Below are 15,489 nucleotides of genomic sequence, written 5' to 3' on the forward strand. Positions count from 1 at the left end.
AGATGTCTATGGGCTCCAGTAACCACTTAACATCAGGTGGGCTATGAACTCGTCCACCCATCTAAGCAATAAAAAAAAATCTAGTCGTTCTGGAAAAAAAGGTTAGATGGTCGGTGTACTTTGTGCCATTTTGTACCACGTGTTGACCAATCACTCAGTAGAACTTGTTGTTAACTCACTCCGGCAGGCACATATTTCGATTTTAAAGTTAGGAAAGTCTTTACACAATACTTTGGTTTAAACCCTCAAGGTGTAAAGCTCACGCTTCTTGAATCCTGGCTAACGAATGGAGAAAAGATCTATTATCCTTTAATTTATGAGAGTTTCTTTGAAAAACATATATTTGTGACTGAATTTAGACCAAGAATGACCTTCACCATCTACCAAGCGATTATGCGATCTTAATTATTTTTTATAAATGTAACCAAATGTTATTCGACTCTGTTCCACGTAGTGTATTCACCAGCCATGATGTCATCGAACGCCGCGCGCCGTTCTCGCCGGCGCGGCAGACTCACTCGGGCATACCACTTTATAGAATACATAATTATACAGATTACAGAATGTATACGTTCTATAGATATATAATTCAAGAATCAACTATATTAAAAATAAATATAAGACTGTAGACGCCTTGGGTAACTAGTAGTAGGTACACTAGGTACCCTTCTCAGTCACCCGGGGTCGGCGCAACCTGTTTTCTCCTTCCATACTCCTCTATCATATACTATTTTTTCGCTCACTAGTACAGTAGTACCTTAAGCTATTTAATTGTGAAAAATACTTTATTACTGGTGGTGGGGCTTATTGTGAGACTGCACGAGTATCCTTATACAGTCAAATTCTTTATCCGGTTCGAAGGCTGGAGCAACCGCTACACAGTACAATTAAGACTTCAATCTCATACCACAAGGTGTGTGGCGGCATTCACGTTGTGATGTCTCTTCTTCGAAAAAGTGGCGCGACGCGATTACCTTCTTATCGCGGCCGCGTCTAACTAAATATCCGTCCCAGGTAACGGGCGGGACAACACAAAACGGCCGTCGCCCAAAACGGGTCTTGTCGGATCCTCCGGATACACGGTCTTAGTGCTTTTACGCTCTTCAAGTACCGGTCACCGTTCTCGTCGAATTCGTCGAATACGACGAAGAGTTAAACAAAGCCGTTTATGACTTTGGATAATACTAATTCCACGATCACCTTTTTGATTTGCTTAAAATGAAACCGAATTCTTCATAAACAGTATAAACGATGGGTTTTATATCTAAGTACGTTATTAAAGTTTTCTTCATCTTCATCATTGATGTTATTTTCGACATCGTTACGTCATCAAGTTGTAAGGAAATGATTCATTCATTAGTCGTGACGATTCACGTGAAGTCAGATGCTCAGAGCCTTATGACGCACAGATTGTAATGGCCTTGTTTAATAATATTTTAATAATAATAGTGCGTTGATCCTGGAAATTATTGACAAAATATTAAGTGTTAAGCAAGGGCACACATAGAAAAGCTGTTTATTAAGTATGCCTCAAAAATTGTTGGTGTTGGTGGTAATACACACAGCGAACGAATGATTTTCGTCGGTATGCCGATGGGAAAATCATGATTGGTCTCACTGATCGTGAGGCGACCATCGATGAGACCAATCATGCTTCTCCCATCAGCATTCTATTTTTGACAATACGGCGAACCTGATGTACTGAAAGCGAATATTGGTCAACGTCTTGGTTATTTAACTGGTGCAGGGCAGACGAACTCAGTCTCAATTGGTTACCTGTTACGTAAATAGCACAAGAACACCGCCATCCGCCTTGAAGTCTGGGTCATAACTGGCCTCTCCAAATTTACACCGCTGAACCCGGTCTGCGGTTCTTCTCATCCATTTTTTGCTTAGCTTTAGTTTAAAGGTATAACATAATAACGGGATTTTTCGGTGGACTTTGTAAACAAACCCAGAACGCCAAGTTCCACGATTTTGTTACATTTTCCCCCGCTTTTGCTCTTTCACAGATCGAGCATTGTCACAAAATGTTAAAGCCTTGTAGTTACAATGGAGTTTATAACCTTCCTGCAGGAATATGCGGAATGGTTTAAGTAGTTTGTAGGCAGTATCGCCCTATCCATTTGTCACGCCGCATCCATACGTCCTTGAGGACAATTGCGAGTTCAACCTCGGATCTCAAGGTTACTCTGCTCATGTAAGAGTGCCCCTAAATTGTTCCTTGGTTTAGATATCAACATGCAGAATAATTTATTCACAAACTAGATTAGCTATTGGGACACTGCAAAATTTTGCTATACTTTGACTATTTGAATATACATGAGTATTCAGACAGAGGATCCTAGTTTGGACTATTCTATGTGGAATGATTTACCTTTATATATCTACACCGGCGTTGCTAGACGTACCGATTTTTAAATCAAAATTAAATGTCCCGCGCGGGATAGGCTCAGTCCCGCTTTCGGGGATAACTAGATCGTGCGTGCTGAGGAAGCAGGCTAGGCTAAAGGATGGCTTTTTTGGCGACCAGACGAAACTTATTTTAAATTTAAAATATGTTTTCTAGACTTAAATTTATAAACCTGCAAAAAGGAGTTAGTTTTTGACATGATTGAAAATGCTATATCTATAAATATAAAAATGAATTGCTGTTCGTTAGTCTTGCTAAAACTCGAGATCGGCTGGACCGATTTGGCTAATTTTGGTCTTGAATTATTTGTGGAAGTCCAGAGAAGGTTTAAAAGGTAGATAAATATGAAAATGCTCGGAATTAAATAAATATAACAATTTTTGTTTTTCTTTTGATGTGTCCCCCGTCCTTTGGATTCCTTTGGTTTGTTTTAAGTTTATTTTATACAAAAGTTTAGGTCTTTTATTTATCGATTGAGGCATCACGGAGTCTGCCGGGTCAGCTAGTCTTTAATATAATTGACAGACGATATTTCGGTAGATAGCTTATACGAAGAATTTAACTTGTTGAAATCATCCTTATCCAATGACAAAGAATACATCCGTATTAGTGGGAAATTGCAGACACCACCGTCACCACCGCACAGAAATTGCGTCAGCTCTTTCAACAGTTGGCGTTTCGGCTTGAAGGGTGGGCTATCCGTTGTAACTATACTTGAGACCTTAGAACTTATATCTCAAGGTGGGTAGCGCATTTACGTTGTAGATGTCTATGGGCTGTAGTAACCACTTAACACCAGGTGGGCTGTGAGCTTGTCCAGTTTGTACACCCATCAAAGCAATAAAAAAAAATAAAAAACAGCTTTCTTGCACACGTTTTTTGATGAATTTAAAATGGATGCCAGAAATAAATGCTCCATAATCTACAGCTCTCCTGTGAAGAGTTCTTCATCTTTATTAAAGAGAAAAAGGATACCTTAAAAGAAGTTAAATCTTCATAGAAATATCATGAATAAGTATACCTATCTTAAAAATAATATTGTAAGTTGTAATGTTTTACACTCCCTAAAAGTATTGTTTGAAACGCCATATTATGAATAAAACTTTTTGATTTCTCTTATTCAGAAGACAAATAAGAATTTAAAGTAAATCTGGTTTAAAATATCATATTAAAAAAATTCAATGCCTATTTTTGCGATATATCATGTACACGTTATTTGAACTCAAACAAAAAGATAATAAATTATAATATTATAACTTTTTTCTATGTTCCGCTTTCGACGAAAGAATCCTGATTTTTTCACTTAAAAAATTCAAAAATCCCGACACGACAAAAATAAAATCTGGCAACGCTGATCTACACTGCCATAAAATTTGACAAATAATTTAGAATTATTTATTGCCCAATTAATGAATGGCATGAATTAACTTTTCCACGTACTGTCGACAATTCTGTACGATTTTTAGGGTATAAAAACATCTGTGCAGATTTACATTGCTTCATATGGAAATGATAGCAAAATAATTTTGTAAAGGTAGTTGTATAAAACATGATTTATTATAGTATTACATTTAATTGGAAAATACACAGTTGGCAGGTCATCGCCTTGTGACAGTAACAATATATATAAATACAATAATGTTTACATTTTTCTTTACTAGTCTTCCAAGAAGAAATATTGACCGGCTCGCTTTTGTTCTATATCCTGAAAAAAAAAAAAAGAAAATATTTATATTCAGATTTAAGATGAAAAAAGGTTTCAATGAACTGGTTCATTGTCAACAGTGAGCATTCTTCATGTAAGTACATATTAAATATTTTAGTCTTGAAAGTATATAGGAAATCTGGTCGAGATGTACACATGACACTGAACACTGAACAAGTTATAAATTTTATACAGGCTAATATTTTTATTGAACACGTAAAGAGCACTTAATAATTTTATGCAAGCATCATTAAGGCTAATAAAAGTATTTCAAATTGTGATAAACAATGTTACCTTCACTGATGCATGTTTGTTTATCCTCGGTCTGAAATTATTAGGATCCCTGCGGAAGGTGATTCCCAAGAGTTCCAGGAATTTGTTCATCCCATTGAGGAGCGATTGAGGCGCATGTGCGGTCGCATTTGACGAAGGTGTACCCTCAAACACGATTACTCGATCAGCTAGATATGTAGCCATTATAAAGTCGTGCTCGACAACAAAGCCAGTGCGTTTGGCATGGAGGATGAACCTAATAAAAAGAAGTCCTTAGTTCATAAATAAAACATTGTTTTTGTAACACTTATTTAAAAAAAAAAAAAAAGTGAATAGCCAAAAACGAGATACTAAAAAAGGATAGATAGATTTATTTAAATATCATTAATTATACTAAAGAACTATTCTTTCCTAGAAAAATATATATAAAAATAAATAACACACCTTTTAATTACTTTAGCTGCTACCAAACGCTGTTCAGAATCCAAGTAAGCTGAAGGTTCATCAATAAGGTAAACATCAGCAGGTTTACCAAGACACAGCACGAGAGCTACTCGCTGTAACTCACCACCAGATAGATTTTGGACTTCCTGGTCCATAATTTCTTCGATTTTCATTGGCTTCATCACATCAGTGAGGAACTGTAACATAAATATTTGTATACATTATAAATGCTGCCTGATGGTAGCTCAACTATTAAGGATATTGTCTTCAGGAACATGACCTTTATTTGCATTTTAAATTAATGATTTCAGGAAAATGTTATATTTTGAATTTACTCTCATAATTACAATTTCAAAAAATTGTCAGTGTAATATATTATTAAACATAGCAATAAGGTTTTTATTATAGCTTTCCTAATTTTATTTAGATATGTCTTCACAAACCTGTGGATGTATATAAGCATCTCTAATCTTGTCATGCAGTAAACTCCTGACAAGTCCCTGTGATTTCGGTGAAATCTTTTGGGGTTTGTAACTAATGTGTAACTGCGGAAGTTGACCTGAACCTGTTTATAAAATAAATAAATCAATTCATAACAAGCATATAATGACAAAAATTTAAATACATTAAGCCCCTATAGACTGAAGAAAATACAAACAAAAAAATATTACACACACTATTATTTCAGAGGTTCTTAGATATTTTAAAATTTTTAATGGTTTTAGGTCTAGTTGCTCCCCAAGCAGTGCTGATTTTCTTGAATAATGGTTTCCACTCCATACCAACTAGATCTTAAACTTGCCTATGAGAGCAGATTTTTATTTATTGCTCAGATGGGTGGATGAGCTCATGACCCACTTGGTGCTAAGTGGTCATAGGAGCCCATAGTTAACAACAATGTAAATTTTATCACCTGGCATCAGTCAAGTCATGGTTTTCTTTCAGTGCAACAGCTGCCCCACCCTTCGAACCATATTACTACTTCTCAGCAGAAATAGGCAGGGTGGTGGTACCTACCCATACAGGCACACAAGACACTCCCCCACCAGTGATTAGGCAAATTATAATTTTTGTGGGTTTCAGTTTTATTAGATGATGTTATTCCTTCAGCATAGAAATCAACTAAGAACATTGGTTAAGTAGGTATTTGATAAAAAAAAAAGAAGTCTGCCTGTGGGATTGGAACACCGACACAGCATCTCTAGGTACAAATTCACGGCCTTCTTATCCCCCTGGCCACAACAACATCAAAAATATGAGTCTTGTATTTTGGATTCTAAATTTTTATTGAACATCTTATTGTAAATGTGACATCGGCTTATTCCTAATATATGAAATCTGATATAAAAATACAAATGAGACTTCAAACTTATGCTTCAAGGTGGGTACAGGCATTCATGTTGTTCCAATAACCATTTAACGCCAAATGGGTAGGGAGTTCATTCATCTAGCTATACAATAATATAAATAACAAACTAAATTTAAATGATTATTTGCTAGCTTTCACATGTAATTGGCATGGGGTGAGGATAATTGTGATTTTTAAACGATTAATATTTAAACTGCTCCATAGAGTCTAGTTTTAAATTATATTATTTACAGAACAAGAAAATATTTTGTAAATATATTTTTTTTATTTTGCAATTACCTTCCGGACTAGAGATAGACTCCGCGTATTTTAAACACTTTTGAAATACTGGATGAAAGAACAAATCGAATAGTTCTGTTCTTGCCATATTAAATACCGAAACTAACACTTAAAATAATTCAGTCTTTACACATCCATAACCTCAAACTTAAATATGTTAAAGAAGTCTTTTTTATATATTTCACGTACACTTAGTTTCTTCATAAATTAATAAAAACACGTTTACATTTTATCGTAAATAATAGAGTTTCGGTGTAATTTAAGCGTTGAGTTTTCGCACAAAAGCATTTTGACAGTTTAAGTGAAACTTTCACGAATTTTGACATACGTCATGTCAGTGTTGCTAGTTAAAAATATTGTAAATTACATTCGGATACACGCAAACCTGTAGGGACATAGACTGACAATGTTATTGTTGTATTATATTTTAGAATAGAGTGAAGTTGTGACATTTGTTTTATTTTGTTTAATTTGTGTTTCTTCAGGTTTAAATGTGTAATAAAAAGCCGCTAAACGTAGCTTCTCGGGAACTACTAGGTCATAAAATCCCTTAAAAAAGAATAAGTAGAATAATAAATGATAGAATCATGCTTCAATTAGATACGTTGTTTTAAAACGAACATTTTCTTTTTTTATAAATTATTAATATTCAGGTATTACGAGTCATTAGTAAGTCATAATTAATACACGAACAGAGTTGTGTTGATGTAATTAGTTGTTAGGTTCTTCTGTATTTTTTTTATTTTTGTAATTATTTTTAAAAATAATTTGTCACATAATATTGTCTTAAAAATGTTACTATTTTAAATATGTCTTTATTTCTGAGATATACCTATTGAAACTTGAGAATTTCAACCTATTATCTCAATAATATCCCTATTGAACAATAATGAATTTGGAGCAGAATACTGTCTAAAGATTTTCCCCGAGCTAAGATATTAAAATTAAACGCAAAATTAGCAGGTTTTTAAAATTCTTTAAACATTTTAACGCAAATAATTATAAAAGAGAGAAATTATTTGGGAAAATATTTCATTGACCATTATTAATCCTATTTGTTATTATTTAAATATTTTCTTATTATTCTTACCTTCATCAGGTTCAAGATTTCCAGCCAACATTCTAATAAATGTTGTCTTCCCAGTCCCATTTTCACCAAGTAATACTAAAATCTCAGAATCTGAGAACTCTCCAGGCATCACACGCAACCCAAAATCACCCATCATTTTAGACATCTCTGGGTATTCATAATGGTTCATCCTTTTTATCTAAAATATTTTTTTTGTTGATTCTATATTCTGATTTATTTATTGTAAATTATCTAATTTGAAACAATAACGCAGTAAGACAAATTTCATATATTTTGAATTTTTAAGTACTTTTTTCATTACCCTCATTTGTGATAATAATACAATAGTAGTGGATAAACAAGCTGTGATATCTTACCTCTTCTTCGGTAGCTGACTCAGCTACCTTGAACACCAGCGATTCAGTACGGAATCTCATGTTTTCGGTGGGTACAAACCCATCAAGGAATATGTTTATACCTAAAATAAATGCATTAAAATTTATTCCTGTTGAACTTAATGTTACAAATTAATAGTAATGTTTATAAATGAATAATAGCCGTTATTACAATTAAATTAATTGTTTAGTACATTCAATCAACCAGATAAATTGCTATCTAGCAATCTACCATGTTTCTCCCTGGTTTTGTTTATCTTATTGGAGGGTTTGGAAGTAATAACAAGCAACTGCCGAATTTAATTTCGTTAAAGCATATTGTTTCTGATTGTAGTTGCAGATTTATTAAAATAAATATCTTTTGTATCCAAACAGGCAGAAGACCTCCTATCAATCAGGTGTTATTATTGTAGTCAGTTGCAAAGGTTAAAGGAACTATTTATTCCATTTGGATCCTTTGGAGTAGAACATTCAATTGCTTTGTAGAGGAAATATGTAATATAGTGCTACAACCTTGAATAATCTCGTACTACAAAACTACACACTTATAGAATTAAAATTTTTAGAATTCAGGAGTAAGGTTGAGAATTAAAAAAAGCATTGTTTTATGTATTGATAATGAGAAATATGTCAGGAAAGATATATTTCCTGACATATTTCTAGATTAATATTCTGACTCTTTTTCATAAGATCCTTTGACCTCAAATCATATGTTGATGACAAGATTATCTCACATTTCAAAACATATATCCCAAGAGCCCGCGACAGCCAGACCTTCGTTATTTTATAAAAGCTGAAAGTTTCTCTGTGTATGTCTCCAACACAGGTAAGAACGACCCGCGATTATAGAGTTCCGATTGTGGTTACTTGGGCAGGTAACAGGCAGTAAAGGTATATAAAATAGTACCTTAAATTCGTTAAAGTATAAAGGTTGTTTTTTTAATATTTAGTCCAGAATATCTTTAGAAATCATGATATCCGTTGCCGGACACTTTTTCCAGTTGTTACCCCCTGCCAGACACCCTTAAACTTTAATAAATTTTAATTATACTTTCGTTATACTATAAAAGCTAAATTTTATATATGTTACTTAGGGACTTTGTATCCAAACAGGCAGAAGACCTCCTATCAATCAGGTGTTATTATTGTAGTCAGTTGCAAAGGTTAAAGGAACTATTTATTCCATTTGGATCCTTTGGAGTAGAACATTCAATTGCTTTGTAGAGGAAATATGTAATATAGTGCTACAACCTTGAATAATCTCGTACTACAAAACTACACACTTATAGAATTAAAATTTTTAGAATTCAGGAGTAAGGTTGAGAATTAAAAAAAGCATTGTTTTATGTATTGATAATGAGAAATATGTCAGGAAAGATATATTTCCTGACATATTTCTAGATTAATATTCTGACTCTTTTTCATAAGATCCTTTGACCTCAAATCATATGTTGATGACAAGATTATCTCACATTTCAAAACATATATCCCAAGAGCCCGCGACAGCCAGACCTTCGTTATTTTATAAAAGCTGAAAGTTTCTCTGTGTATGTCTCCAACACAGGTAAGAACGACCCGCGATTATAGAGTTCCGATTGTGGTTACTTGGGCAGGTAACAGGCAGTAAAGGTATATAAAATAGTACCTTAAATTCGTTAAAGTATAAAGGTTGTTTTTTTAATATTTAGTCCAGAATATCTTTAGAAATCATGATATCCGTTGCCGGACACTTTTTCCAGTTGTTACCCCCTGCCAGACACCCTTAAACTTTAATAAATTTTAATTATACTTTCGTTATACTATAAAAGCTAAATTTTATATATGTTACTTAGGGACTTATAAAAATATGTTACCCCAAGAGCCGGACAGTTTTAATGGTTCTTACATCTTGCCAGACACATTGAGAGCCCGCTGTAGGTGCGAGCGCGAGGTAGCAACTGTTCAAGCGGGTGTGAGCGAGATAGAGTACTTAGTCTATTGTAATCTTTGAAGATATCCAATAAAAAAATTATTTATTACGTTCATAGCAATATTATAGAAAATAAAAAAGGTTATTTTAATATTATAAAGAACAAACAAAATATTACATGTCAAAGAAAAATATTTAATCGTTCTTATAATTTTCCTCATTGTTGTCGATATTGAACTATCGAGTCGGCCTGAGGGGCCACGAGGGGGGGCATAGCTACTACCGTATCCGATTTGAGAGTACGAGCTAAGCGGTAGTAAGACCTTTGAGAGGGCGCGAGTCCTTCTAAGAAATCAGACCATCTGGCATCTCGGACTTCGGCGATGCGAGACTTTACGTCGCGTTGTAGGGCACGCATTCGAGTACGATTTTCCACTGTAGGATACCTATCGTAGGCACGGATCGAAGCGTTCTTAGCTCTAAGGAGTTCCCTAATATCGTCGGACAATTTGAAGCGGTGAAGGAAGTCCTCCGCCACAACTTGCTTCGATGACCTATCTAATGTCGAGGTGATGTGTGACGTTACGATGTCTATGGCTTCAGCGGTATCCTGAGGAGACGGGGTAGAGTCCGGGCTAAACGGGAGCGATGGTGGATCAGATTCAGCCAGGCTAATGCCCAGCGTGTGCCAATCCACCACAGTCCTCGTGACGGGAACGGAATCGGGAGCGCGACCGAGCTTTATAATGACGGGGCGGTGGTCTGAATCTAACTCTGAAACTACTTTGATCGAGTGTAAGCGCAGAGTTACGTTTTTTAATAACGCTATGTCGAGTATATCCGGGCGATGCGCGATATTTAGCGGGTAGTGAGTCGGGGTTAGCGGAGCGATGATATCGAAGGCGAGATCATCGACTAACGCGTCGAGCCGCCTGCCATTAGGGGTTGTGGTGTGTGAGTTCCACCTGATGTGTTTACAATTTAGGTCGCCCGCCAGAATGACAGAGCTTCCCATGCCGAGTAGCGCCTCGATATCACTGCTTAGAACGGATAAATCCTATAAACGACAGCTGATGTGCAGTAAAAGATCACAATAGACTAAGCACTCTATCTCGCTCACACCCGCTTGAACAGTTGCTACCTCGCGCTCGCACCTACAGCGGGCTCTCAATGTGTCTGGCAAGATGTAAGAACCATTAAAACTGTCCGGCTCTTGGGGTAACATATTTTTATAAGTCCCTAAGTAACATATATAAAATTTAGCTTTTATAGTATAACGAAAGTATAATTAAAATTTATTAAAGTTTAAGGGTGTCTGGCAGGGGGTAACAACTGGAAAAAGTGTCTGGCAACGGATATCATGATTTCTAAAGATATTCTGGACTAAATATTAAAAAAAAAACCTTTATACTTTAACGAATTTAAGGTACTATTTTATATACCTTTACTGCCTGTTACCTGCCCAAGTAACCACAATCGGAACTTTATAATCGCGGGTCATTCTTACCTGTGTTGGAGACATACACAGAGAAACTTTCAGCTTTTATAAAATAACGAAGGTCTGGCTGTCGCGGGCTCTTGCTCTAATACAGATTATATGCAAAAAAATTATAAGGAATGAAAGGAATTAACATCTATGTAGTGACCAGAAAAACCTGAAAAATCTTACCTTCTCTAACGGAGAAAGGCATAGTCACAACACCATATGCACCAGGTACACCGTAAAGACAACAGATAAAATCTGAGAGATAATCCAACACTGACAAGTCATGTTCCACAACAATGATGAACCTGAATGTGAAATTTGTTATCACATATCAATGTTTTGTTAAGTATTTAGGACTGATTTGATTTGCTGAATAAAGCATTCCATGGCAAATGTGTTAGTTATATAAGCTTAAGCTTTGACTTTTCCTTTTACACACATTTTGCAAATACACTTTTTTTTTAATTAAACCAGTTAGAATATAAAATTCTGTAATTTTTTTAAAGCAACTAAGATTCATCTTTTGTCAATAAGTTATTTTATTGCACATATAGTTATCCATACTTCCGCAAAGACGGAATGGCTTTGAAACAATTATGTATTTAAGTTTGGAAATCTGTAGACTCAAATGGGTAGGTACCAACACCCTGCCTGTTCTTTGACATGTTTTCTAGTTTGCAGGAGTAGTTATCCTGTAAACTAGACTACACTATATATATATATATATATTATACATATTCATATTGCAGTGACCGTGGGCTTTCATAATGATAAATAAAAAATTTAGATATTTAATAATATGTTCATGAAGGTAATTTAGTTATGATAAATGTTTATGACAAATACCTACTTGATTGCAAGTTCAGGAGCATTAACAGTTCAGTTTGAACAAGACTGGAGTTCTTTCGATGAATATAAAGAAGTTGCTTTCGCATATTGGACGGTTGTAAAGTTATTTTAGCTTTCCTATTTCATGAGATTGGATGCAGCTTTATTTAAAAATAAATTTGAAACTACACATACTGTATACAAACATTTGGATGTAATGTTTATGTATACTATTGCAACAGTTCATGTTTTTTTATACAATCAAATTATTGATTTAGAATTTAGAGCCTTCTGTAGTGAAAATGCTTAATAATGAAAAAAATATTCACTTACTTGTCAGGGTGGATAAGAGATCTTATTGTGCGGGCAGCGTTAAGTCGTTGCTTTACATCTAGATATGAGGATGGCTCATCAAACATAAATATATCCCCATTTTGAATGCACACCATGGCACATGCAAAACGCTGCAACTCTCCTCCGGAAAGTGCCGCAATCTCACGATCACGGATGTGTGATAGATCTGTGAGAGATCAATTCAAATTAAATCAAATTTGGAATCCTTAATAAACAAGAGCAGCACTTAATTTCTATACACAAATCATTACTAATAACTCTACTACATACTTATCAATAAATATATTTCAACTTAAATAGGCATACTCTTTGAGGAATAAAACATTATAATTCAATTATAAAAATCATTACAGGAAAGTGTATGCTGGGAAGTGATAATATTATTATTATATTCTTCCAGACAAATTGCAAAATGATATGTTGATTAGCAAAACTTACCAAGCATTCTACATATTACAGATTGGTTTTTCATTTCATCTTTTTTGTCTAATAGTTGACCGACAGTTCCCTTTACAGCTTTAGGGATCTGATCTACATATTGAGGCTTAATGAGCGCCTTTAGATCATCTTCGAGGATCTTTGTGAAGTAATTTTGCAGCTCAGAGCCCCGGAAATGAGCAAGTATCTCTTGCCAATCTGGAGGGTCCTGACAAATAATTTAAAATGTAAGAAGAGCTGTTAAAAATAACACAGCGAATTGAAAATGGTATTGTATTGATTTATTAACAAAAGACACTGTCATACATAATAAGTTTTTGGCATAATAATAATAAGGCCAAAATCATTTTGTGGAATGGAATTATTCCTTGCTATGTAGTTTCTGTTTTTTTTTGTTGGTAGTCTATTAGGCTATTCTAACTTCCAGTTGGGTAGGCGAGTTCACAAGCTCAACCTGAGAGGAGTTGCTAAAAGTGGCCTTAGCAAGTGCAGTGCTTCGCTGAATCTACCATTGTATTGGATATACAACCCATTGTGAAGATGGGGTGTAAAACTTAGTGGGTTGTGTCTATAGGGTAATTTGTGCATCATAGTGTTTATTAAATGTGTTTTTAGATCTTACAGTGTAACGACCCAAGTTGGGCTTCTGCTTGCCAGCAAGAATCTTCAGTGCAGTAGACTTTCCTATACCGTTCTGGCCAACAAGACCTAGAACTTCTCCTGGTCTTGGGATAGGCAGGCGATGGAGCTTGAATGAGTTTTTGGAGTAACGGTGGGTAGTGTGTTTCTCCAAGTTAGATGGGATATTGATGATGGTGATAGCATCAAAGGGACATTTCTGAAAATATTTTAAATAATATTGTTAGGCGTATGATTACATCACCATCAAATATTTTTCCATTTTTTATTGGTTAAATGACTAAAAGTGAATTTCAATGAATAAGGTGTTAATTACTTTTTGCATTCATATTTTGATGTATTGTTTTACACAGTATCAATTTTGGAAAATAGGCCATTCATACTAATAATGTATTAAACATTGGAGAGTAGTAAAAATTATCAATTTTAATGAACTTCTGCTTTATAAAAATAATAGTTCTTTCGTTTTTATGTGAATACAATAATAATATTTTATGTTATTGCTTAAATTAATTACGTAGCAAACTGATGTCCGCTCACCTTCACACAAATACCACAACCGATACATAGCTCCTCAGAGATGGTGGCTATCTTGTCATTAGGAGTGACTTCGATGCAGAGTTTTCCCATACGTACAACAGGACAACTCTTCTTACATTCCTGCCTACATCTCTTTGGCTTGCAGCGATCAGCATTCACAATAGCGATACGAGTTAGCTTGTCGGTTTCCTCGTGATCTTTTCGTCGAGACATTTCTGTTGTTTAAAATGTTAATTTAATATGTGGCACAAAATACGATTATAACCTCAATAGCTGTATCATATGTTTATTAAATTTTCAGTTTCGTACACATTTATTTCTTATTTATAAATTTTTTACATCGTTTATAGGGTTAAATTTTTATGTGTTTGAGTTAATTACCTGTTAAAAGTAAGCGAACACTGGCGAAATACTGCCTGCATTCGCGTGTCCATAGATTTCGAAACGTCAAAAGGACTCGATTTTTTATTTCATATGAAGAAGCAAAGGAGATATTGTTCATATAATTATTAATTTTTATGCGGAATTGTGTGTATGTAACACTAGAATTTAGTTTTGACCTTTTTGACGAGATGAGTGCCTAAATTGCTGATTGTGTGCGTCTAAAATAGCAATATGTTGACTTTTTTTATTTTTTATTTATATTTAGTACTTTGTTTATTTTTTATTTATATTTAGTAGCATTTTTCTAGTGTTCGTTTATTTAGCATACTAGGAGATTGATATTCTCTTAATTTAAAAAAATAATATCCAATCTAGAGCTTAAGGAGGTAAATTGGTCTACATCAATTTATCATCAATTGATTAATTATTCATTAAATGGCCCAGGTGATGTCATATACCCCAAAGTGTATTATTCTATTATTGTCACAACTATTCCACTGCCTGAATTAATACTTTTTTTAAATTTAAATATCGCTAAGGAAATTATGAATTAAATATATAACGTAATTACTAGCGGTGGAGCATTTTATGAGCCCGCACGGGTAATTATTATCACCTTGGCTCTTTCTGCTAGGAATCCGCAATGCACTTCAATTTGAGCTGTGTAGTCCTACAATAAAACTAAGACATAGAGCTTTTATTGTCTCAAGGTGGGTAACGGCATGCACGTTGTCGATATTTATGGGCTCGTATATCCACATATGGTATTTATTGAATATGTAATGATTCAAAGTCTAATCTACAATAATGAGTAAAAAGTGTGTATGAATGAGACTTTTTGGCGGGAATACGAGGAATAAAGTTGTGTGATTTGTTTTATTTTGTCTATTTAGTGTTTCTTCAGGTTTAAATGTGTAATAACGGTGGTTTATTAACTGTTTAATATTTGTGAAAGTACAAAAAT

The 15,489-nt window shown here is 34.4% G+C and overlaps 1 protein-coding gene across 2 annotated transcripts; it reads right to left on the bottom strand.

The window, feature by feature from the left end:
- Positions 1–3,951: 3,951 nt before the first annotated feature.
- On the bottom strand, positions 3,952–14,676 carry Rli (ribonuclease L inhibitor homolog). Of its 2 annotated transcripts, NM_001043446.1 has the most exon segments (13): positions 3,952–4,118; positions 4,413–4,647; positions 4,836–5,032; positions 5,279–5,401; positions 7,578–7,751; positions 7,930–8,017; positions 8,019–8,032; positions 11,530–11,647; positions 12,504–12,690; positions 12,963–13,170; positions 13,585–13,800; positions 14,142–14,356; positions 14,523–14,573. In NM_001043446.1, coding segments are annotated over 12 exon segments (1,821 nt in total). In that variant the 5' UTR covers positions 14,355–14,356; positions 14,523–14,573; the 3' UTR covers positions 3,952–4,070.
- Positions 14,677–15,489: the final 813 nt, after the last annotated feature.

This window comes from Bombyx mori, chromosome 7, assembly GCF_030269925.1.
Source record: "Bombyx mori chromosome 7, ASM3026992v2".
NCBI classification, from domain to species: domain Eukaryota; kingdom Metazoa; phylum Arthropoda; class Insecta; order Lepidoptera; family Bombycidae; genus Bombyx; species Bombyx mori.

Coding starts and splice junctions, on each gene's coding strand:
- Rli (XM_012694793.4), bottom strand. CDS start 14,643: ATGAACAATATCTCCTTTGCTTCTTCATATGAAATAAAAAATCGAGTC. Junction 12,691..12,962: donor TGTAATATGTAGAATGCTTG/GTAAGTTTTGCT, acceptor GATCTCTCACAG/ATCTATCACACATCCGTGAT. Junction 4,648..4,835: donor GCAGCTAAAGTAATTAAAAG/GTGTGTTATTTA, acceptor TCTTTTTATTAG/GTTCATCCTCCATGCCAAAC.